The following is a 22,317-nucleotide window of genomic DNA, read 5'->3' as shown; positions in this document are numbered from 1 at the left end:
AAAGTATCTTTAAATCACCCAGCAGTGATTATTCAACAGCAATTTCACAAATTTGTGTGATTGCTCAAAATGTGGCTTGAGTTTGTGTCAACAGCGTCAGATATTTATCAAAAAAGCAATAAATTAGGATAATCACTTAGTCAGCTCTATTCCCAAAGACCCTCTTCCCCTCCACTGATCTGCCAAATGCTATAAGGTCACAGAAGCTGCTGTAATTTTTCAGTTTTCCTTCATATACACATGCGTTTAGATTTATTATCACTGAAAGAAAAAAAAATCAAAATTAAATCCTGTTTTAGCCAAATTCTCAAGAATCAGTGATGTATGGTAATTGCACAACCTAAAAGCTGTACTGTAATAAATCTGTTTTAAAAATCAGTTTTAAAATCTATTTTAGCTTTTTTTTTTAATCTTATTGTTTTATTGTATCTTTGTAATTTTAATTTTCTTTTTAGTTGAATTTTAATCATTTTCTTTTAATTTGTTTTGTCTGTAAAGCACTTTGAATTTCCATGCTGAAATGTGCTGTATAAATAAACATGCCTTGCCTTGCCTTGCCTCGCGTTACTGATTCTCACTTTAGTTGAGGTTAGCCTGATTTGATCTATTTCCTCTCAGGGTGTGATAATAAAGAACACAAAAATTTCTTCTTGAGAGATTATTTCGAGTAAAGCTTAATACCAATGAACAAAAGACAGCTTATCATTTCTAATCTATTAATATTTTCAGCCAATAATGGTGCTCTAATGGTCTTGAAATTCCTACAATAAACTAAAACCTGCATCAGAACATGTAGAAAGGAGAGTTTGGGACAGGTGTAGCTTAGTGACAGACTTGGTTGAATGTCATTGGAAAGACTGATGGTTTGATCCAAGCTCTTGCTGTCACATAACCAAGCATCCTTAGGCAAGATAATGAACCAGAAATTCCTTCATCATAATGAGCAAAATGATTATAGGAGTTGTTGCCATTAGTGTGAAAATGTGTTGTGCATACAGGAATGTGACTATCAATCGTAGCGTGCTTTCAGAAAAGCCCTGTTAAGTACCATTTAGGTACATTTTTCAAGAAATGATTTATAAGTGACTACCTGCAGCTAACAATCAAAGTCTTTCCTTTTGGTTCACAGCTTTTGTCAGATATCACTTCTGCAGGAGGTTTGGTTCAAAAGACTGAAGTTTTGATTGACTTCTGATTTGATTACATGAAAGGAAATTGACTTTTTCAAAGGTGTATTACAGTGGTCAGGCAGGTTGCTTACCATTCACCACAGATGTTTTAAGCTGAATGAATACTTGTATCCCATTGACCAACTTTTATTGGAGCGATAAGGACACTAATGGCCCTGTCTTCAGCTCCCTAGAGGCTTGAGCATTATTGGATTCCAGAATGATGAAGCTTCTTAGTTGATTGCTTTTGTGATTACCTAAATGGGAAATAATGCAACTACTTTAAAACTGACTCAAAGCACTGGTCTGGGAGTGTGCTGGTGATATTATCATTGCTAATAATTGTTATTTGACCTGTAACCTGGTTCATTAAGTGACGGCATCATCCATTCAGCATTACGGTTTGGTTCTTTCTTCCATTCAAATAAACAGGAGCAAAGATCTAACACATCACACACACTGGCTTCAGTAAAGATGTCCTGACTGAGGAAACTTTCTCTGGGAGCAATATGCACTCACAAAAACACACCAAAGTATGCCCATACTATTCCAAAATGTAGGTTAGAGCATGCTTTTCTGTGGGAGATGCATATACTCTCTCAGACATGTTGAGCATTTCTACAGGAGCAGGAATCTGTTTCTTTTGTAACAAAATAGAGTGAAAGTAAAATAGTTAACTTGTGGAAGCACTTATCTCCACTACTCAAAAAAAAATCCATCCAGCATGCAAAAATGCAAGTTCTTCAAAAGGACATTTTCAGAGACATCAAATCATTTCCCGAAAAGAAGGAAACGTGTGTTTTCAAGAGTGAAAATGATAAAGGAGGAGTGAGGGTTTGTTACCATTAGTAGTGCTTGTTCCTGAAGCAACTGCTGCTGGAGGATTTCTAACTGGCGCTGCTCTTCTTCTAACTTATGTCTGATAAACTCCTGAAAGGGAAGGAGGTGGGATGAAGGCATTAAGGTGAGGAAAGAGAAGAAAAATGCAAACTATGTTATATACTCATAAAAAAAAAGTTAATAATTGTTTTTCAGGAGACAAGCGTTTCAACATAAACTAGTCTAGTGCTACTTTAAGACAATGACAACAAATTAGAGTAATTTAACATTAAGCAATACATTGTGGGTTGCAAGGTATCATTATGACATAAAAAATGTGTTCTGGACTACTGGTTAATGCTACTGGGAAGCCAGACTCTTGTGTTACTGAGGGTAGACTGGAAACTGCAAAAGAGACGCAGAGAGCTCACCCACAGAAAACTCATCTCTGAATAAATACACTAATTTAGACCCTTGCTGCTATGGCAACCTACTCATGGAATTTCACCACCAGAGCAACTTGCACAGTGTTGCTTGTGGACACGCCCACACTATACTCTGATTGGCTGATCATAGCCCCACAACTCCTGTGGTTGGTTACCTGCTCCCTCTCAGCCAGCCTCCTATCTTCCTCCCGTCTCATATCGTCGAGTCTCCGGTGGGGACCTTTTTCTTGCTGCCTCACCATCTCTCGCTCTTTTCTCTGTTGCTGGGAGAGAAGGGGGACAGGAAAAGAAAAATGAGCATAGAGGCTGTGTTTGCACAAGGGAATTCATAATGGAGAGCCTGCTTATGAGCAAACCCTCTCTTGTTTTTTGTGCAAAGAGCTGGTGAAAAAGAAAAGAAATGAAGGGTGCGGAAGTGCAGAGCAGAGAACAGAGGATGTGAGTCACTCTCACTAACACACACCTAAAGCATCCTAATCATCTGACTGACTGTCAGTTCCCCAGGTACTTCTTTCGTCTGCTTTTTGAAGGGTCATAAAAGAGGGAAGGTTTGTTTCCTGTGAAAGCCTCCCACTTAGAAGTGACACTGAGCACTCTGAGCTCGTTTGAGCTCATTGAGTTGTAGGCATTTAACAGTTTAACAGGACTACAGGAAAAGACAATGAGGGAGTGCTGGTCGTTTAAAAGAGTCAGACTACAGGACAGCACATAACCAATACAGAAATATACTTAACGGTCATAGCAGTATCTGAGTGCTTATGCACCTTATGAAAATCCCACATACCTCCTGAAACATTTCACAGCTGCTGACCCTTTTCACAGCCCACCAATGAGCTTTGTTAGGTAAGATGCAGAATGTGGACTATGATCACATCTAAAAACACATCTACATGCATTGCACTGGCTTCAGAAATGAAATCAAAGAAGGAAAAAGATAATAAAAAACAGTTACTCTCAGTCAGTTTCTCATTTTAATAGTTCTAGCTTACCAGCCACTCCTGACAAGAAAAGGAAAGCTCAAACATTTTAAACTAGAGTGGCACTGACTTCTGCAGGTGTGGCATCAAGTATGTGCCTTTTCCATTTCTACTAATCATTTCTAATGTAACTCCTCGAAAATATTATTCACAAAGATTATATTATACAGTATTTCCTTCTCTACTTAGAAAACAGTCTGTTCTAAAACAGCATGAGAGCTTCACGAGACTGGCTAAAATGATGAGGTCATTGCACAAAGATTTTCTTTACTCAAACAGGTCAACGCTGATATCTGACTCCCCCGAGAGGACGAGCCAATCAGGGGGAATGGGATTTCTGGAGTAAGGAGTCTTAATGAGACAGTAGCTAAAACATTGTTACAGAACAGTGTTACAGACAGAGGCTGAAATAAGGTTTTTTTTTTAAAACATCAGTGTAAGAACAACAGGGATTTTTTTTAGTTGTAAATCATGTAAAGCCAACATGTTTTCAAGAGGAGCCATGGCCTTTCTGAGACCCACCCCTCTGAAAAATACCCTTTTATTCAAATCTAAATCAAGAAATACATTGAAACATATTTAAAAACAACTTTACTCAAGCCCCACAATAATAAATTGACACATGCAAGCCTCCAAATCAACAAATTCTCCCCTGAACACTGTTGACAGCACTACATCAACATGTCAACAGCCAACACGTCGAGGGAACCGTTTCCTGAGTAGCAGCTTCCCGTGAAGATGATAAAGAGTGATTAATTCAAAGGTAAGAGAAGTTTGGATAGTTCTAACGATGATCACTTCATTATTTAACAGTCCTGTTAAGGATATGGTTTGTTCAGCTGCACCAAATCTTGCACGTAAGCTTGCCTGCTGCTTAAGCATTTAAGCCTAGCAGTGGTGAAATTAAAAATAGATTTTAAAAATGAATTGGTATGTGTGTGGTTTCTGTGCACTGCATTATTCAGATTAGCACGTGCAGCCTCTGGGGCAGTTTCAAAGCTTCATAACAGGCAGATTAGTGTTCTTAGTGAAGAGAAAGTCTGAATCTAAAGTCACAAATGCAACACACTAATCTTTTTTCTCCTCAAGGGTTGAACTACATTTTAACAGCTCCATTGCATCATAAAAACTTAAAGAAACTCACTCTAGGCTACAAATTCATCTTACTTTGTGCAAATGCTGACAGAATTATCATACCTGAGTTGCAGGAAGGTACTTCTGTAGTTATGCTGAATTGATCCCTCCGACTTTCCTTTTGATTCACTTTGAATGTCAACGAACTACAGGTAGGTAAGTAGGGATGGGTACCGAGTTAGGTAGCTACCGAATTAAGTCTGTGGTACTGATTACTGATAATACCAGGTATGGTACCTAAACACATCCTTGTGACTGTGAGGAAGTGAAAGAGAAGGCAATTTGTCATGCTGGAAATGAACACAGCATTGCAAGTTAATATGTTGAGAAACAAATATGTTGAATTGAAAACTTTGAGATTATATTATCAAACAAATTTATAATTATAAACACATATGAAAATACCACAAATTGGTGCTGTTGAGTACCAATACTGATTGCCAGGTACCGGGCATCGATACTGTATCGTTTTAAATATGAAAAGTACCCAGCATTTCCATTTTTTTAAGCAAGTCTTTTATTTGAATGAAGTTTATGCCTTTCTTTTCAGAAAAAATGTTTATCTACTATTAAGTTAACACATTTTTTAGCAGAAGAGGACATTTTAAGATGTCAATTATTTCTATGTGAATAAATCATTTCTTTTAAACACGTCTTAAGTTATTTTTGTTTCATAGTTGATGAAATAATAATGTTTTGTGCCTGGTCAGGATTTTTTTAAAACAAAACTGTTTTGTGCTTGTTGGGGTACTTAGCAGAAAAATAACATTTCATAGGGGGTAATCATCACTGATAAAAAGTTTGAGAACCACTGCTTTCTTAATGTAGGCTTCATTTTTTAATGCACAATGTAAGCTTTGCAAACAGCTTTTTTTTAAATCATATTAGAAGTGCTCACAGCTTATTCATTTGACATATTACATAACAACAGTCAAGTAGGGCCAACAATAGAAGGCAATCAAAGACGCTGGGAACTCAAGACCGGGCGAGCCATGGAAAATAATGACCTGAAGATTAGAGAAAATAAAAGGGCAACAGAAAGTAGTTGAGTGTCTGGAGGGGTAGGGACATGAGCAGGAACATAACACACAAGAAACCTGATCATTTCACTGCCTGGTGCAGTGTCTTACTGAAGTCAAATGTCTGGAGCTTCTTGTTTGTGCAGAAAATTGCAGAATTACCTCCAGACAAAATCAAGGTCAACCTTTTTTTCAGAGGCATTTAGCTGAAACAAAATCACACTGCAGGTAACAAAAAGGACAGATCACGATAATAGGCTAAATCTAGTAGAAGAAACTTTTGAGTTGAGTTTGTGTCTGCCACTGTGCAACAGATAGCATCTGATTTTTTTCTGTCACTGTTCAACTGTGGGGTATTAAACCTATGTAATAACTAATTCTCCTAAAATGCACTTTTGTTTAAGAATAGGTTAAGTATTTCATACGTGGAGCTTTCTAATTCCACTTTCTAACAACTTAGTTTGTCATGCTCAGAATTTTATTTTGGAGGTACAACTCCTAACATCTTAGTAATAGTATTTTGAAATATGCTGCAATAGGTTACTACTGAAATGTCAAGTTTTAACATAAACTTAAATATTGTAAGAAAGTTCAACTAAGGACAAACAGCAAAGGTTTTCATTAAATAAATGCTTTAAGATTTTTGTAAATATGATGTGATGCTTTGTCTGCATGAACTACACGATAAGAAAAAGAGATAGAATTCAAGATACAAGCACTGTTACTGTTACTGTTAAGTTAAAAAAAAGATATTTTTACTTGCGATCTGTTTTGTTCTGTGGTTGCAAAGAAGCAGTTACAGCACAAGGGCCGATAGTTTTCTAATAGTAAGGCTATTACTCCAAAAGGTGTCATTACCTCTTCAAGTCGACGCCGCTGTTCCTTCTGCTCTTCAATGCGCTTCTGTCGGTCGTGCAACAGCTGCCTCTTGTGTTCTTCAGGGTCCCTGCGCTGAGCAGCAAGCTGGGCCTGCTGCCTCTTGTGAGCCTCAGATCGCTCTTTGTTCTCCTGCTGCAGACGCTGGAAATCCCGCCTTAGAGTAGACTCACCGGGCACATTTAGGATGGAGCTGATTAGAAAGATGAGAATGAGGTTATCATTCACAGAGAGAGCAAGAGTCAAGGTTTCATTCTGTTTCAGTGACACAAAAAAATGAAATTACCTTGACTCTCTGTCATCTCCACGATTTTCATCCTCTTCATCACTACCACTGTACTCATACTCTGTCTCTTCTGAGAGAAAAAATAGAAGACAAAAAGTTCAAATCAAGAATTTTGTGGCATACTAACCTACATTACACTTTAGTTAATCACTGTTTGTAAAATCCACTGAAGCATCTTCTCCTGTTCACCTTTTTCTCCCCGCTTCTTGCGAGTTCGGTCGATGTGGTCTTTGAGCTGAATTCGGACTTGACGCTCAGTGGGCTGGTCCCGGATGAAAGAGTGCTTCAGCAGCTGCTCTGTGGATGGCCGGCTGGGATATGTTTTCACAAGACATCCCTCTATAAAGTCAATGAACTTCTTAGACCTGCGATAAGTTTAAAGGGAAAAAAAAAAAGAAGAAGTGTTGGAGGAGAGCTAGAAAGGCCGACATGATCAGAGTAAAATAAACTCCAACACTTAAATGATCAATCAGGGAAATCTACAAGCACCAGCTTTCCCAGAGTTATTAGGTCTTATTATTGTTTCCATTCTTTGCTTTAAGTTTGTATTTGCATAAGTGCTTCTACTTTTAATTACAATATAGAAAACTGTGTTTTATAGATACAGAGCACAATCTTTTCCAATTTTACAAAAAGACCACACACCGCTTTAAATGTGTCTGTTAAAGCCTTGTAGGTAAAGTATTGCCAGTGAGAATACAAGTCTTAAAATGAGCATAACAGATAGCTGCGACTGCTTTTAAGCTCAACCTGAAGTACAACATCTGCTTAAAGAAATCACACATTTTGCCTGCAATATTTCAGCTTCCTGTACGAGCAGCATTCTTTCCATTCACAGTTTTTCCTATAAATCTAGTTCAGACGCACTCAACTCTGTTTACTGTGCTTGATATTTGAGAATTTGGGCAATGCAAAGCAGTAAGAATCAAGCAACAACAGTGCCCATGAATGTACACAGGATTTAATATATTGCATTATAGAGAGATCATGTTCCAGTGCTGAAATAAAGTGTTCACTGTGACTGGATAGGAAAAGTATATTCACTGCTTTAATCTACCAAATGGGGAAAGTCACACATTCTTTTCTGCTTTAAAGTCTAGCTAAAGTCACGCCATGTCATCTGTTTTTCTGAAATTTTTATCAGTCCAAAGAAGAGGTGTGTAGTTCGACTGACTGTAGCAGACAGGATGCGAGAGTGTTGGTACCAAGAGGGAAACAGGGCACAAAGAAGTTAACTTGTGCCATTTGCCCAGAGCATGATGTCAACAGTGTTAAAAGTAAAAACAACATTTCAATTTGACATAAATGAGATTTAAAGGTTTGTTTACATGCCTATTGTTGGCGTAACAATAGCAGTGTACCTTTCTCATGTTCCCATGTGTGCTTGTTTGCTCACTTATGCAACTTGCCAAGGTGAAGGGTGACGTTTGTGTTCATGTTCGGAAGTAAGCAGAAGACTTAAACAGGAATCTTATACGGTTCTGAGTCTTTTTCTCCTGCACTATGAAGCAAAGCGCTCTCAGGCTGTATGTGACCGTCTGTACAGCCTCTCACAGAAGGCTGATGTCACTGTGTTGTGCAAAGATTGACTGGTCTTATCAAAATAAAGTCAACCTCTCATGATATATCAGAATCAAAAAAGCTTCTGTGGAATTAAAGCAAAGTATGGGTGCCATGATAATCCAAGGGCCAAGTGATTTATACAGCTCTAACAGACAAAATAATTTCATTTCATATCAGCTGGACTTCAAACTTTACTTTGGCAACATGTTTTGAGGGTGTTTGATTCGTGATAATATGTGAGGGGAATCTGTTAAGCAGGATATGACTTATGTGATAGAGTTTGAGGCGACGACAGGTTGGTAACTCACCATTTTTTGGATTTCAGTTTTGGAGGAGGGTTCCTCGGAATAAGGAAGAGCGCTCTCATTGGGTGCATGTCACACAGAGCTGAAAGAAGGAGACAGTGTTATTATTGACTGAGTGTTTTGTAGTTTTTAAATATTATCCACCATTACACATTGTTGTATCCTCAAACATGGCTACAGCTGCTGTTATCCAATATTTCCTGGTGCCCCAGGCTTATTGTTGCATTGAATGTGAGAGCAAGGCCTGTGAGTCATTGTGTTCCCAGCGTAGGTAGGTAGCTAAACCTGACTGGTTAGCTTTACAGTTTCACAGTAAATAGGCTTTTGTAGAGCAGTCTTTTGGAAGTATGCAACATGATTCAGACAGCCGAAGGCAAGGGGGTTATTTTATTTCAACATACTAAGGACCACATCAAAACAGAAGGAACAGTTATGCGGATAATAGTAATGAAACTCCATCTTAACACATACTCCTACTCATGCTGTAGAGTTGCACTGTATTTTTTCCCTATCTAAAGGGAGAAGAAAACTTTGTGACAGGGAGTCTGCAGGTTTGTCAATGTCTTTGTCAGAGGAAATGATAGAGCCCACAGAGTTCTAAAATATGATCATAAATTCTAGTTTAGAGTGTCACTAAAACACCTGGAGGGAAATATTTGATTCTTTATGCTATTAGCTGATCAGAAAAAAAAGAGTTTCCACTGTTGCTTCCATTTCCTCTGTATTTAAAGTCACATTTCATGGTCTGACCGGCACCCTTTTCTCGCCAAGTTTTGCCAGTTTGCAAATGCTTTGACAAAAATCTTGTCTTTCTCAAACATTTTCTAAAACTATGAAATCAAAACTCCAGGAGGAATTCACTAAGAATGGATTACAACTGTTAATAACACCAAGAATTGGGCATAATTGGCCCTGATATCTGCTCCGCTCCAGGTCTAATTCACAAAGCAAATCGCTCTAATGATATTCAAGCGCAAAAACACCCAGAAAGTTCTGCATCTTGGTGCAGTATGCTCCAGATTTAAAAGGGAGAGGAGCTGCCACATCAACACATGTAAAGCTCCACTGTGTCTCATCCTGACAACGCCAGAAATTACACATGTATGATGAGTCGCCGGGATGGGAATTGAAAACCGGTTCCTGTTGAGAATCCATAAGAAATGTTTCAATCCATCGATATCATTAGCCTCTGTGCTTAATGATTCCCTTATCAATTCTTTACATTGTGCTGAAGCCGCTGGGCCTTAAGTCAACTAGCCTCCTGTAGCTATCTTAGCTTAGCAGTAAGATAACTTTTCCCCAAAAAACTCTGACTCTGAAGAAGTTTTACTGAAGAACTTACTTCAAAAAGAAATGTACATTACTCTGTCTCAGGAGATTCATATTCAGTACATTCCAAATGGTATAAATCACCTTATTTACCAAAATAGCAAAATAGTGCAAGCTTGATGCTAACGTATATGGGAAACTGCATTGATATGCTAGCAGGTTAGCAGGTAGCTAGGTTTGAGAATCAGACAGCCCCGACCTGATCTAACCCCTGATTTTTTTCATAATAGTGAATTCAAAATACTACTTACAGACTTATACAGCTGTTATTCTTTTAGGTCATTTAGAGGTTTATTGTTGTTCTGCTCTTTGAAAACACTGGTGCAAATATTTTACTCAACTGCACAGGGCAGTTAGTCCCAGTGCCGGTGAATAAGGTGTTATTAGCTATGTGGCTTATTTGAACAGAAAAGGGACTTTTTTCTTAAAATGAATTCCTAATGGATCATTTACATGTATGGTGCAGTGAGACACTGTTTGCTCTGCAGTGTAGTTGTGGAGCATTTACATTTTTGCATGCGTGTATGTGAAGTGTGCAAACATCCAAAACAGCAAATACACGCAATAAGATTTGAAAAAAATAGTGGCCTAGGTCAACAATGATAACCACACCTTCCCTAACCTCGCTGTGGAAAACAAAAAGGAATCAGTATCAGTAATAGGTCATGTGATCAATACAGACACTGTACTTAAAAAATTGGCTATGAACAGGAATGAAATGGACTAAACAGAAATGTGACTATTGATTAAAGGTCACATGCTGCCACATCACTGTCATGACCAGGAGACACAAAAATGATGCAGTGACTAGAATAAAAAAATAAATCAAAGATTTTAATGACTTAAGTGAAAAATACACATTTAAAGTTAATTAAAATCAAATAATCTGGGTCTTCTTTATATATCTTTTATGTTTGGCAAACAGTTAATTTTTGAATTAACTGATTAGTAGAAGCTATCTTCTATTGATCAAATGATTGGTGCGGCTGCAGCTCTACTCACTCACAACATGTGGGCAAATTCACATATTTATCACTGAAAAACATACTTCAGCAATCAGATTGATGGAGTGAGTAAGTTTACACTGCATAATTCACGATGCTACACCAACACTAGCTCGCTAGTTGGCCTACATGCCTTATGTCACCCACAGCAGCATTGACATGATCTGCAGGAGCTCTGTTTTCAGCAGTGCAGCTCAAAAGGTTTTAGAAAAACAAGAAGTTTTAATTTAAAAGAAAAGAAGAGCAGATCATTGTGGTGCTTTTTAAAGATGAAGTGTTGTTTGTGCTCTTTTTCACATCAAAAAGCTCTTTAACCTATTTTTTAGCTCTTAAAAAAACATTAACTTTTCCCCTTCATTTAAAATGAGGAACTTATTAAAAAAAAGATGTCTACTCCTGGTGCATGTACCCTGGAGGCTCACAAGTTTTCATATGAGACCCATAATTGTAGGAGAAACTTAAATCACCAAGTGAAGTAGTAATTAGAGATTGGAGGAGGAGTTAATTTGGGCAGTAATTTTATTCAAGAGAGCTTAATTAGCCCTCAGCTCAACAATAAGCTGCCTGTGGATGTAAACTCCAGGCAGAGTTTGAACCTGATTTGTAAAAAGTGGGAGAACATAAAGCACCAACCTTACAGTACAAGTCTGTTTTACTTTAAAGTCAATCTGAAATTTTTATGTCAAACTGTATCTTACTGCATCTTAACTTTATCTTTATACCATTAATTTAATGCAGGGAAGCTAGTATACCAAACAGCTGATTCAGAGAAGAGAGCTCTTATGACAGGCAGGATGATTAACTGACGGGCCAAGGGCTCATAAGGCTGATCAAAAAAATATAGGGATGCATGATATCCGTATCAATATCGGTATCAGCCGATGTTGGTCATTTTTTTTAACATATCGGCATCGGCCAATGAGCAAAAGTGGGCCGTTATTTACTCATTAGCTGCTGGCCATTTTCAGAGCATCTTGAACGATCTTTCAAGACCCAAATAATATTTCTATGACTATGTAAACACCAAAACTACCTAAGAAGAGTGGACCCTCTTCTTTTATGCCCCTCTTCCTGTTTTTGATCTAAAAAACAGACAAAACATACATTTTTGATCGCATTTATCTTGGCACTCCATCCTTTGATTTGAACTTTTTCACAGATTTGAGATTAAATAGAGTGAACTTTAATTTAAAACATGTTATACTGTTAAAAATAATTTCCTAGTTGCCAGGAATATTGGCAAGTTTGATAAGCTAACTTAGTCAGGATATTACTTTGAGTTGTGATCCTTATTGAGATCCTTATTTGTGATCCTTATTGAGATCCATATTTGTGATCCGAAAGTTTCTGTAAAGCAACACTGTTACTTTTGTTTCATGGTGGCCCTGTCACCTCCTTATTTGGAAAGAAAACAAGTTTTAAAATAAAAGGAGATATTTAAAAAATTGGTTTGCATGATTTTCAGTATGTTCAAAATTTGATCATCTCAGATTTTTCTGATTTCTTTCAAAATTTTCATATCGGTGCATCCCTAAAAAAATAGACTAAGTGTGGTGCTGTGAGGGTAGCTCTGCTGTCAAACCATTAAGAAAATGTTGAAAAGAATAGTTTTGATCCCTATGCCTTAACTGTTAATCTCATGCATCCTGCTGTAAATGTTTACCAACATTTCCTTATTCCCTATTGTCTATTTAAAGAGATATCACATTTTCCTAAACTCAATGACAGTGTACCAATTAAAAAAATACTTGTAAGAATGTTTTTAATATAAATTCTGCCATGATGTGCAGAATTATGTAGGTTGATACTGCTTCTGGCATTATTATCAGTCAAACTTTGAAAACTTTATATAATTTAAAAAAAATCCAAGAACTTGTTACTTGGAGAGATAATCATGAACTGGATTGAAGAATTACACATTATTTTTCTTTTACCTAAATATTTTCCTTGCTTTATTTATATTTTAAGAATTACAGATGTCTGGACAGAAGCCCAGAGGTCCTTTGTGGCAATATTTTACCAAGAAAGAAAAATAAGGAAATGTATTTTTTATATTTCACTGAGTCAACACCAAGAAAGCCAATTATAATAAAGTGTTTGTTAAAGTTCAGCAGTGTTTCAGTTGTAGTCTCTCATTAGTTATTACTATCAAATTGTTGTTCACATAGGCAACTTTAGTCTAGTGGTTTAGGTGTGTGTCCCATATACAGAAGGTATAACCCTTGTGCAGTGCTTCCTAGTTCAACTCCATATATATCCATATTTGCTGCATTACATTTCAGCCGTCAGCCAACCTGTGTGTTCAATCATCAAAACACCAATATGTGTTGACTATTGGTTTTCATTTGCCACAAAAGTTATCAGTTGGACATCTCTCTAATTCACTGTCATGTCCAAATGTGAAAGAAAATGTTGGTAGTGTGGAGGTTTAACACCACTGCTGAGAGAGATCTGTGACGTGCAATTAGTAAAAACATGGTCAGGGGGCATTCTAGGGGGATTAAAGGAGGGACAGAAAAATTTCAATAAATCATAACCAATAGGTAATTTGGAAAAACAAACAATTAATGCAAATCAACATTGGTATCATGAACATTTTATACAATTTGGTGAAGTAATATTAATAAAATTGCAATATAAATAATATTGCAATATGATTATTTACTTTCTTTATGCCATCTTTACATGTGGATACTGACAGAGGGTGAGCAAACGTGTGCACCTGGTGAAGTTCAGAAAAAATAACAGACATAATGGGCTTATACAAAGAAAAGAGGAGGGTTTAATACAGAATCTTAAGGCAGATAGATCTCATCCTTGAGCAGAGAAATCTGTGCAATCAGCCTCCACATGCCAACTGCCAGCTCACGACTACACTACCTTGATTAGAGTGAGTCAGCTGTCCATCTGAAGACACAGACAACGGCAAGGCTGCATTTGCAAGACAAGACTCATTCACAAGGTCTTTCAGAATGAGCACAGAGACGGTGACTAATTATCTGCTGCTGAGTACTAAGGATTTGCGTGATATAACCAAGAACAGGTAAAAAAAAAAAAAAAAAAACTTACGAGGAGCTCCCTCTGCCATCTCTATGGCTGTAATCCCCAGGGACCAGATATCACTCTGCAAAACAGAAGAGATTGCGTCAGTCCCTGCCTTTTATAAAATCTCTCTCACAAACACACACACACACACACAAAGAAAGAAAACATGACTATTACCCTGTAGTCATAGGTGGAATCAGGATTCTCATCACAGGCGATAACCTCAGGTGCCATCCAGTAGGGTGTGCCGATGAAGGTGTTTCTTCGGCCCACTGTCCTGTCCAACTGAGCACTCACTCCGAAATCAACTAAAGTTACACAAAAGAATAACAGGTAGATAAAGTAAGATGACCAGGGATTGAATACAGCTGATTTTTCAATGTCCAAGCATTCAACATACCAAGTTTGACCTCTGCATTCTCTGTTAGCAGCACATTTTGACCCTTGATGTCTCTGTGGATAACTTTATGGGCATGGAGGTGAGAAAGGCCCTGTAAACACATAAAGGCGACAAATAGGTCAGTGAAAAGTGACCTCTGGAGTAGACTGTTTTTGCTTCATGCAGCTGTGACTTCTCACCCTTAGGATCTCTCTGCAAATGTAAGCAATCCAGTCCTCCTTCAGAGAGCTGCCCTTTGTGTTCTTCACCAGGTCAGTCACTGATCCTGCCCCACAAAACTCCATCACCAGCTGCACACAGACAAGCATAAACTTAGAGCGAACAATCCATCAAGGAAACTGCTGTTAAATCATTGGTTAGATGCAGAAAGTAGCCAGACCCAAAGTTGGTCGTCATGTCCAGGTGGACTCTTCTTGACAAAGGCACCGTAGTATGTGGCTATGTTCCGGTGGTGGCTGTACTTTTTCAGCATGTTGATTTCTGCTTTGATCTCCTCCTCTTCCTCCTCTGTAACATCCATCACTTTGATGGCTGCCAGCTGGCCTGTCTTCACGTGACGGCCCTGAGTCAGACACAAGTTGGATTACTACCACAGCAGTCTGCAAAGATCGAAATAAACCTGTAGCCCTGTGTTTCGAACACTCTTTGAATACCACTTTTATTAGTGTGTCTCATCATATCAGATCACTGTTATTCTCTGATTGCGCACTCTCTTATCTTTCTGTCACAGCTACTTTAAACTTCTCAGATGGCCGGCATAGCAGTTCAATCTGCTGTAATCCACGGCATTAATGCACAGTTCTCAAAAAGCCAACTCATTTTTGTAGCTTCCCTTCAGTATGCTCAATACACAAAGTCTAAAGTGATACATGCAGCATGCCTCACCTTGTACACCTGCCCATATGTTCCATTGCCGACGACCTCGACCAGCTCAAAGATCCCTGCTGGATCCTAAAGGAAAAACAAGCAGCTTCTTAAGTTATGCAACGTTCAGACTGCCAGAACTGCAAAAGCAAAGCAAAGATAATTGAAATTTACTGTGTGTTTTTATCTTTGGTGTAAAACTGACCAAAATAAACATAACAAAAAGAAACTATGCCATTTTCATAAAGCACCTGTCTCATTAGAACAAGATCAGACTATGTTTATTAAATGGGTGATTGTTGCTTTGTTGTCCTTCAATCCTACACATCATCACTCCAATGATGACATGCTCCAAAGCAGAGGTCTAATATCTTAAACACCCATGCATCCCTTGTTAATAGTCAGCCTTAAAACTTAATTCCTGCAATCCGGCTTCAGTTTTGTTGGCACAAAGGCTGAGATAAAACCAGTCAAGATGCAAAACACTGTTGATGCAGTATGGAGGACAAACTAAAACCAGGCCAGCATGATTTTACAAGTCTTTCTTTCTGTTAGTTTTATTTCTCAACAGGGAAGTGTACTGCTGTACTCTGCATTTGTGAATTGACAAACGGCTGCAATTAAAAATAATTTTCCTTTGCAAGGGAAGCTGTTTGCATCCATTAAATGAACATAGCTGCTGATCGATGCACTACACCATTAACAGGGTCATACAAACATCCAAAAAGGCCTTCGTCTGTGCATTAAAATCATTTAGAAAAACATGAAAAAGGAAAAACAAAGGATTTATTTTAAATCCTAGACTACAATGCTACATTTCCATACAAATCATCTGAGCTCAATCCTCCTGGCCGCCTACTCACACACTCACTGCCCACCTACAGGTTTTACATGGAGGAAACAGACAAGCAAATACACTAAATATTGATACTACTTTAAAGATGGATTCTGACAACACTGACGTGACTTCTGTCCTCTCCCTGATTTACTCATTGCAATGAAGGCATCTCATTGAAACCAATAATGAGTAGGTTGCTTTGACTCAATTATGAAACCCCCTCCACGAAAGACAAGGGGGAATGACAAGCAGCTCCACTTTCATGCAATTTCACTACGGCTTTAAGAAGATGTGTGGGTGGTGAGACTGCTGCTTTGGGTTTAGAACGTACAGCATGACCTATCCTGCTTTCATCTGTTTCCAATGATGGGTTTTGCCTCCAACAAGGAGGGGGAAATTCTTTAGACACATTTATGGGAGAAAAAAAAGAGGCAAACCTATTTTTGGAAGATTTGGCATTAAAATTGGGAAATGACCGCACATATGATGCAAATACGTGTTTCTCATTTGATGACATAAACATAGCCTCCTGATTTAGAAGCATGTTATGTATGAGGACACAAAAGGGGAGGGGGGGTACCATGACGTCAAGTAGGAGGCAACAGAATAATGTTAGGAAGAGAATAATGTAGCAGTGGAGTGGGTGGCGAGGCAGGGGCGGCAGCTTCACCCACAGCCAGTGCTAAGAGTGGGCTGAGAGGAACAAAGTGATAGAAGGGGAAGGGTACAGTCATGTTCGAGCAGAAGCACCAGCAGCAGCAGCACACAGACAAACAAACTGTCAGAAATGATGGCAAGGAAAGGGAGCAGTAAAACTACAGGGGGACTGACCAAAGGGGGAATCTAAAGTCAGCGTGCTTCAATCGGATCAATGGCAGATTTGACAGACTGATAAGCTGCTGATGTTAATGTAGCTCAGTGTTTTAGAAAACAGATGGGAACAGGACGAGGAATTTGCACCTAAGTCAAGTTTCTTACGGCTTGTTGTCCAAAGCTTAATGAACAGGGGGTGAGAAATGAAACATGAAGATAGGCCAAAGAGGAAGTGGACCACACATTTCCTGCAGGAGTGTCAACTTGGCTGACAAAGGAAGTCTTAAAAAAATAGGATGTATGTCTGCGGTGACACAGCTGCAACAATCAGCTAAATCACAGCTTGGACACTTTCACAGTGAATAATACTAAAAAACTAGCCTCTGTTTTTAAGACTGTTATGAATTTCCACTCTAGACCAAGCTATAAAGGATCTTATAGCAATCAATCTTGCTGAACTTAAACAAGTTGCACAAAGGGGCATGTTGATATCTTAGAAACCTTACAGAATTTTTTGGAAGGAATTTTAGCATTTTTATTTTTATCTTTTTTCATTATGATGTTTTATCTAAATGTATCCCTACAATATGAATCTGTTTACACATTATGTAACCTTACTCTCTAAGCCTAACTATCTTGCTTTTGGTCTGACTAGCTTGGAGGCTTGTGCTACCATCATAAACGAGGTGCAAAAACTGTGAGACAATCTGTAAACATTTAGATTGCTGAGTAGATTTATTTTAATAAATGCTAACTTTCCCCCAAGGAAACGTAGTTGACATTTTTTAACCTTTAAAATGTTACTTGTGCTGAAGTTTTCAATAAAGGTTCATAAAGCCAGCCTCTATCAGAGCTCTTCTTCATATTTAGGCCTTCATTTTTCTCCATCTTATATGAGGTTATTTATTCCAAACACAACAAGCAAGCACTACTCCACTTACTGCAACACAATAAAATCACAAGACAGAATTTCTCATAAGTTTCAAGCCCAGAGGGTCTGTTTCTCTATCTTATCTGCATCAAACATTCTCAACGCTTTCTATTAGAAAGTATCTGAGAGGAAAGTGTTCTGTTTTTTGTTGTCATTTAATCATGTTGGTCCCACTGAGATTAGAAAATCTCCAGGTGTCCTTGAAGACCATCATGGCTGGTGCAGTTTAACAACACTGCCATAAAGAATTAGACTGTAAAAATTCCGCAGACATGTTTTGCTGAAAAAAAATCTGTGTCAGATTTTGTTGTCTCCATGCTAGAAGTGTTGCTTTTAATGCCACCTGCAATCAACACAATTCACAGATGGCTTCATTTTACCAAACTGCACTGTTTACAGTGGAGAATAAGGTTTCTGCAGAGATGATTTTTGTTGCCTGTGTACAGTGGACTGGTGTTATGTAATGCTGGAGTCTGTACTAGGTAAAAAAAAAAATCTTGAAAATGCTGCGATTGAGTCACTTAAAAGCCTCCCTGTGGAGTTCTTTTCCCTCTAGAAGTGCTGTGGAGCTGTTTTTTAATGAGTGGGTCCCTGTTTGGTTTGATGTGTGCATGCGCACAAGGGCCCTGCCTTCAAAGAACTGCAGGTTGATTAAAACTATTTCACTGATCAACAGGTTGAGCTTACACCACAGACAGGGCGCAGTGCACCAACAAACGTAGGAAGAAAAAAGACTGCTAGGGAGTTAACATAAGTCTAAATAATTGTGGATTTCAACTACAATGTGAGGGTGGGGGTGGGGGGCTTTCCAAGACTGATAGGGGAATTAACTCATTTGCTACTAAAGAAAACAAAATAAGTTCTGGCAACAACACAGAGTACAATCAAAACTTTTATGTTTATAAGTTGACTTGATTTTACATCTTTAAATGATCACAACAAAAAGTTTCACCCTCATCTTTAGCGTCAGCCAGCCATGCAGGCTCTGGCAGCTCCTGCCACCTCAATAAAATTAAAGTAAAGATTTCATAAACATCATTAACACTAGAGAGAAATGTAAGTCCAACTTCATAGACAATACAAGGCCATATAGTATCAAAAGTTTTCAGGAAGCCAAAAGAAAAACAGAAATTGAAAACATGACTGAACTATTGCTGTAGTACTGAAAAATCAGCAGTAAGCAGTGATACTGTTCAAACAATCCCATACACCCAGGTGCCATGGGCAATCCTCACACACACCCCTGTTACACAGACATCTTGTGATGAAGAACTGTGTCTGCTTGAACAATGACCTGGGATATTTGAGGTAAGAAGCTCAGGTGAGCCAGGAGAAGTAACCTCGACCTAACAAAAAAGAGCTTAGAAAAACTACCCCTAATCTCCTGTTAAGCCCCACAAATCTGTTAAAGCTGCACCAGGGCAAAAGAAATAGATTTTTCTCTTGTAATTTTTTGAGAATAGCTTTCATGTTCTCATGTATTTCAGATTGTAATGAACTACACATTGATGATTTTTCTTAACAACATGAGTTTCTTGTTTTGTTGTTGTTGTTTTTTTTTAATCTAATGACACTAAACGCCTAAATGAGATTCACAGCTTTTGGACTGGACTAGATACCATGTATTCTCAGTGCTTAAATTGCAGTCTTAAGGATGCAAGATACATTTTGAGTAGCTTCTACCCATGGCCACTCATGACAAGGTTAAACTACAGCTTTGTTCAAAACAGTGACTGTGTGAGAAAGTGGAATGCAATCCTGACTGTAGGCATCAAATACTTATTTTACATGCTCTCAAGTGTTTTTAAGGCGTCTGTAGAAAAATCACACATTTTGATTCTTCTTTAAGATCAAGACAAACTGAAAAAAATAGTATCACAAATTTAGTCTACAACAGTAGCTGCAAAGACATGAATTAAGTACTTTAAGGTGAATCACTGTTGCTTTTTAACATCATTTCTTGCCTTATAAAGCTGCTATTTTATGGAAGGCTAGGGTAAGAAAAGCTTAGTATTTTTAAGGAGCAAGGCCTTCAACAGAACCAGCAGTTTACTCTTACTATGTTTAATGTATTATATTTTAGAAATAAGCAGTATTATACATATATACTACATATTATTAGGCTTTAAAATATGAAATGCCTCCAGGATGGGATAAATAAAATAAAATAAAATAAAATAAAAACTTAAACACCAAATCTAAATTTTATTAGGATACTGCTAAGTGTTCTCTGCTCTTTAGTTGTAATAGTGGATGCACATCCAAGACAAGTGTTGTGTTGTTTTTTTCAGTGGAAAAAGAGCCTGATTCTGAAACAATCAAAGTATTCACCATGGCTGTCTTCAGTGTGTCATTGAAGAATAAAACGAAAATTAAATAAAATCTCAGAGTGCCATGGTGCTGTGTGCAACCCCGAGGACAGAAGCAGCCACAATTTACGTTTTCCTTGTTATCAACACACCAATTGCCAAAAAAAAGTGCCAGGACAACGTGACCCTTTGCCAGTTTAACGAATCATAAAATCTCTTTGATGGGAAGCTTTTTGTTTTTGCGGAACAGCTGATATGCCTGGAGCTACAACAGGCCAAGGGCTGTTTATCCCAGTTTAACTTTGTTGCGTGGGTGTAACATGGTCGTGCTTGTGTCAAAGACAACCTAACACTTCAGTTGATATGACATAACATTCAGTGAAATCGTCTGTTATAACTGTACACGAATAAAGTACAGCACACTTATCATGTAATAACAATACTCACCCTCAGAGCTGCGAGGTCTATGTCATCCAGGCTTCGTGTGGGGGCGTTTTCAGACATAGCTGGCCAAACTTAGGACGTTAGCTAACAAGTTAGCCACTTATTGAAACCAAGTAAAAGGGGGGATTTAAGTAGCTGCTAAAACGAGCTTGTAATGGCTTATCTATGAACACAAAAACCAATGGTACAGTTCTATCTATAAGCTGAAACTGTTGCGGAACACCACGGTAGCACTTAGATTAGCAAACACATCGCAGATAGAGCTGCACAGACGCACCCAGCTGACTAGCTCACATTAACTCCGGCCGAGACCAACTGTTATCCGCAGTTGTTTTACAGAAACACAAATTTCAACATCTAGTAAAAACACATTTAAGTAAAAATAGGAGATTCAAACAAACTGTCAGGATTGCTCTAGCCGGCCATTGGTTCCGTTTTGTCAGCTTGCAGGTTTTCAATGCAATGCACCTCCGCTGTTGTTGAACACCTTGCTGCGTTCATTTTGACAAGACGCCGCGTCTCTGCTGCTGTACAATATCCCAGTGTACTCTCAAACCAGCAAAGACTGAGCGTTGTTGGGAAAAAAACAAACAGACAGCTGTCAAGCATTCCTCTTCAAATGGATGAAATATAAAATCATTTTTAAAGCTTTGCAACGCAGCGCCTGATTTTAGGGAGAACGCAACGTCTGTTGTGATGGCGTCCGGGTCCGTCCGCGCCGCACCAGAACCAACTGTCAGGCTGTCATTATCTGCCCCAAACAGATGTCTTACATTAATATAACCATAGCATAAGTATACAGAATGGAAAAAACTCTCTCGATCAGAACACGACTCAATGCAGCAGTAGTTAATAAACTTGTTAACACGACTTAAATATTTCTGGATTTCGTCGGGTTCGGATGGTCATACCGAGTCAGGTGCGTGCGATCAATCTAACGTTGTCGTGCAAGCTAAGAAAGCTAAGCTAACAGGCTAGATAGTCATCTCCACGATAAACTTTCCGTCTTCATCCATTTTCCGTGTTGACAGTCGCGCCTAGCACTGCCAACCTTCCGGGGAAAACACAAGCAGAAAGGCAGGCACTATGTTCTCGACAGCCACCGTAATACTTGTAAGCCGGGGCCCTCGTCTATTCAAAGTTTGGCGTTATTATCGCTCTCCAACGTCCAGGTATTACAAACTTGCAGTTGTAGTCCAACACTTAATTTACGGTGTAGATTTGAACTGCGGCTAAGGGCAAAACTTGTTATTTCGCCATGTTTTGCTTCCCAAAGCCTCCCTCCCACTCCCAGCCTTGCTGTAGTCTTGCAGGGTTGTTCTAGCGATTGGCTGCATACAACACTCCTCAAGTGTTTTCGTCTGTTGGTTCGCTACGGTGCTTCATCAGGGACAAATTACCTGAGAAATTACAGTGGATTTACCCAACCTACGCAATAGGCTGTCCACTCTATGCAATAAACTGAGATCATCTCTGACATACCTGTTATCCTGCACTGATACATGTCACTGAACACATCCCTCAAGTATTTTTGATTCAGGTTAAGAACAATTTATACATTCATAACGTCTCTTGCAAAACAGAAAAGTCTCTACTCATCGTTGAGTTTTTCTGTTGATTTTTCTCTTATATGCATGCCACATAATAGCAAAATAAAGCCATAGTTGCAAGCCTAACTTAACTCATATAGATCATTATGCTTGCTAAAAGTGCATTATTACATTTCAAGAGTTTTAGATAAAAAGC

General features: G+C 38.4%; 1 protein-coding gene across 3 annotated transcripts in view; it reads right to left on the bottom strand.

Annotated features, from left to right (window-relative positions):
* The window catches only part of mink1 (misshapen-like kinase 1), a 36,326-nt gene extending 14,407 nt beyond the window's left edge, over positions 1-21,919 (bottom strand). For all 3 annotated transcript variants that reach the window (XM_074672147.1, XM_074672148.1, XM_074672149.1), the window contains exons 1-13: positions 20,575-21,919; positions 15,258-15,323; positions 14,752-14,934; positions 14,552-14,662; positions 14,373-14,463; positions 14,150-14,280; positions 13,997-14,051; positions 8,598-8,676; positions 6,916-7,091; positions 6,727-6,796; positions 6,423-6,633; positions 2,590-2,697; positions 2,013-2,099 (exon numbers count right to left, since the gene is read on the bottom strand). In XM_074672147.1, the coding sequence (XP_074528248.1) occupies positions 2,013-2,099; positions 2,590-2,697; positions 6,423-6,633; positions 6,727-6,796; positions 6,916-7,091; positions 8,598-8,676; positions 13,997-14,051; positions 14,150-14,280; positions 14,373-14,463; positions 14,552-14,662; positions 14,752-14,934; positions 15,258-15,323; positions 20,575-20,631 (1,425 nt within the window). In that variant the 5' untranslated portion in view covers positions 20,632-21,919. The remainder of the gene's footprint in view (positions 1-2,012; positions 2,100-2,589; positions 2,698-6,422; positions 6,634-6,726; positions 6,797-6,915; positions 7,092-8,597; positions 8,677-13,996; positions 14,052-14,149; positions 14,281-14,372; positions 14,464-14,551; positions 14,663-14,751; positions 14,935-15,257; positions 15,324-20,574) is intronic.
* Positions 21,920-22,317: the final 398 nt, after the last annotated feature.

Source organism: Halichoeres trimaculatus, unplaced genomic scaffold (assembly GCF_033239565.1).
Source record: "Halichoeres trimaculatus isolate MK-OKI-2021-1 unplaced genomic scaffold, fHalTri1.1 fHalTri1_scaffold_6, whole genome shotgun sequence".
Classification (NCBI taxonomy): domain Eukaryota; kingdom Metazoa; phylum Chordata; class Actinopteri; order Labriformes; family Labridae; genus Halichoeres; species Halichoeres trimaculatus.
Note: the sequence above shows the minus strand (reverse complement) of the source record. Positions and strands in the feature narration are given on the sequence as shown.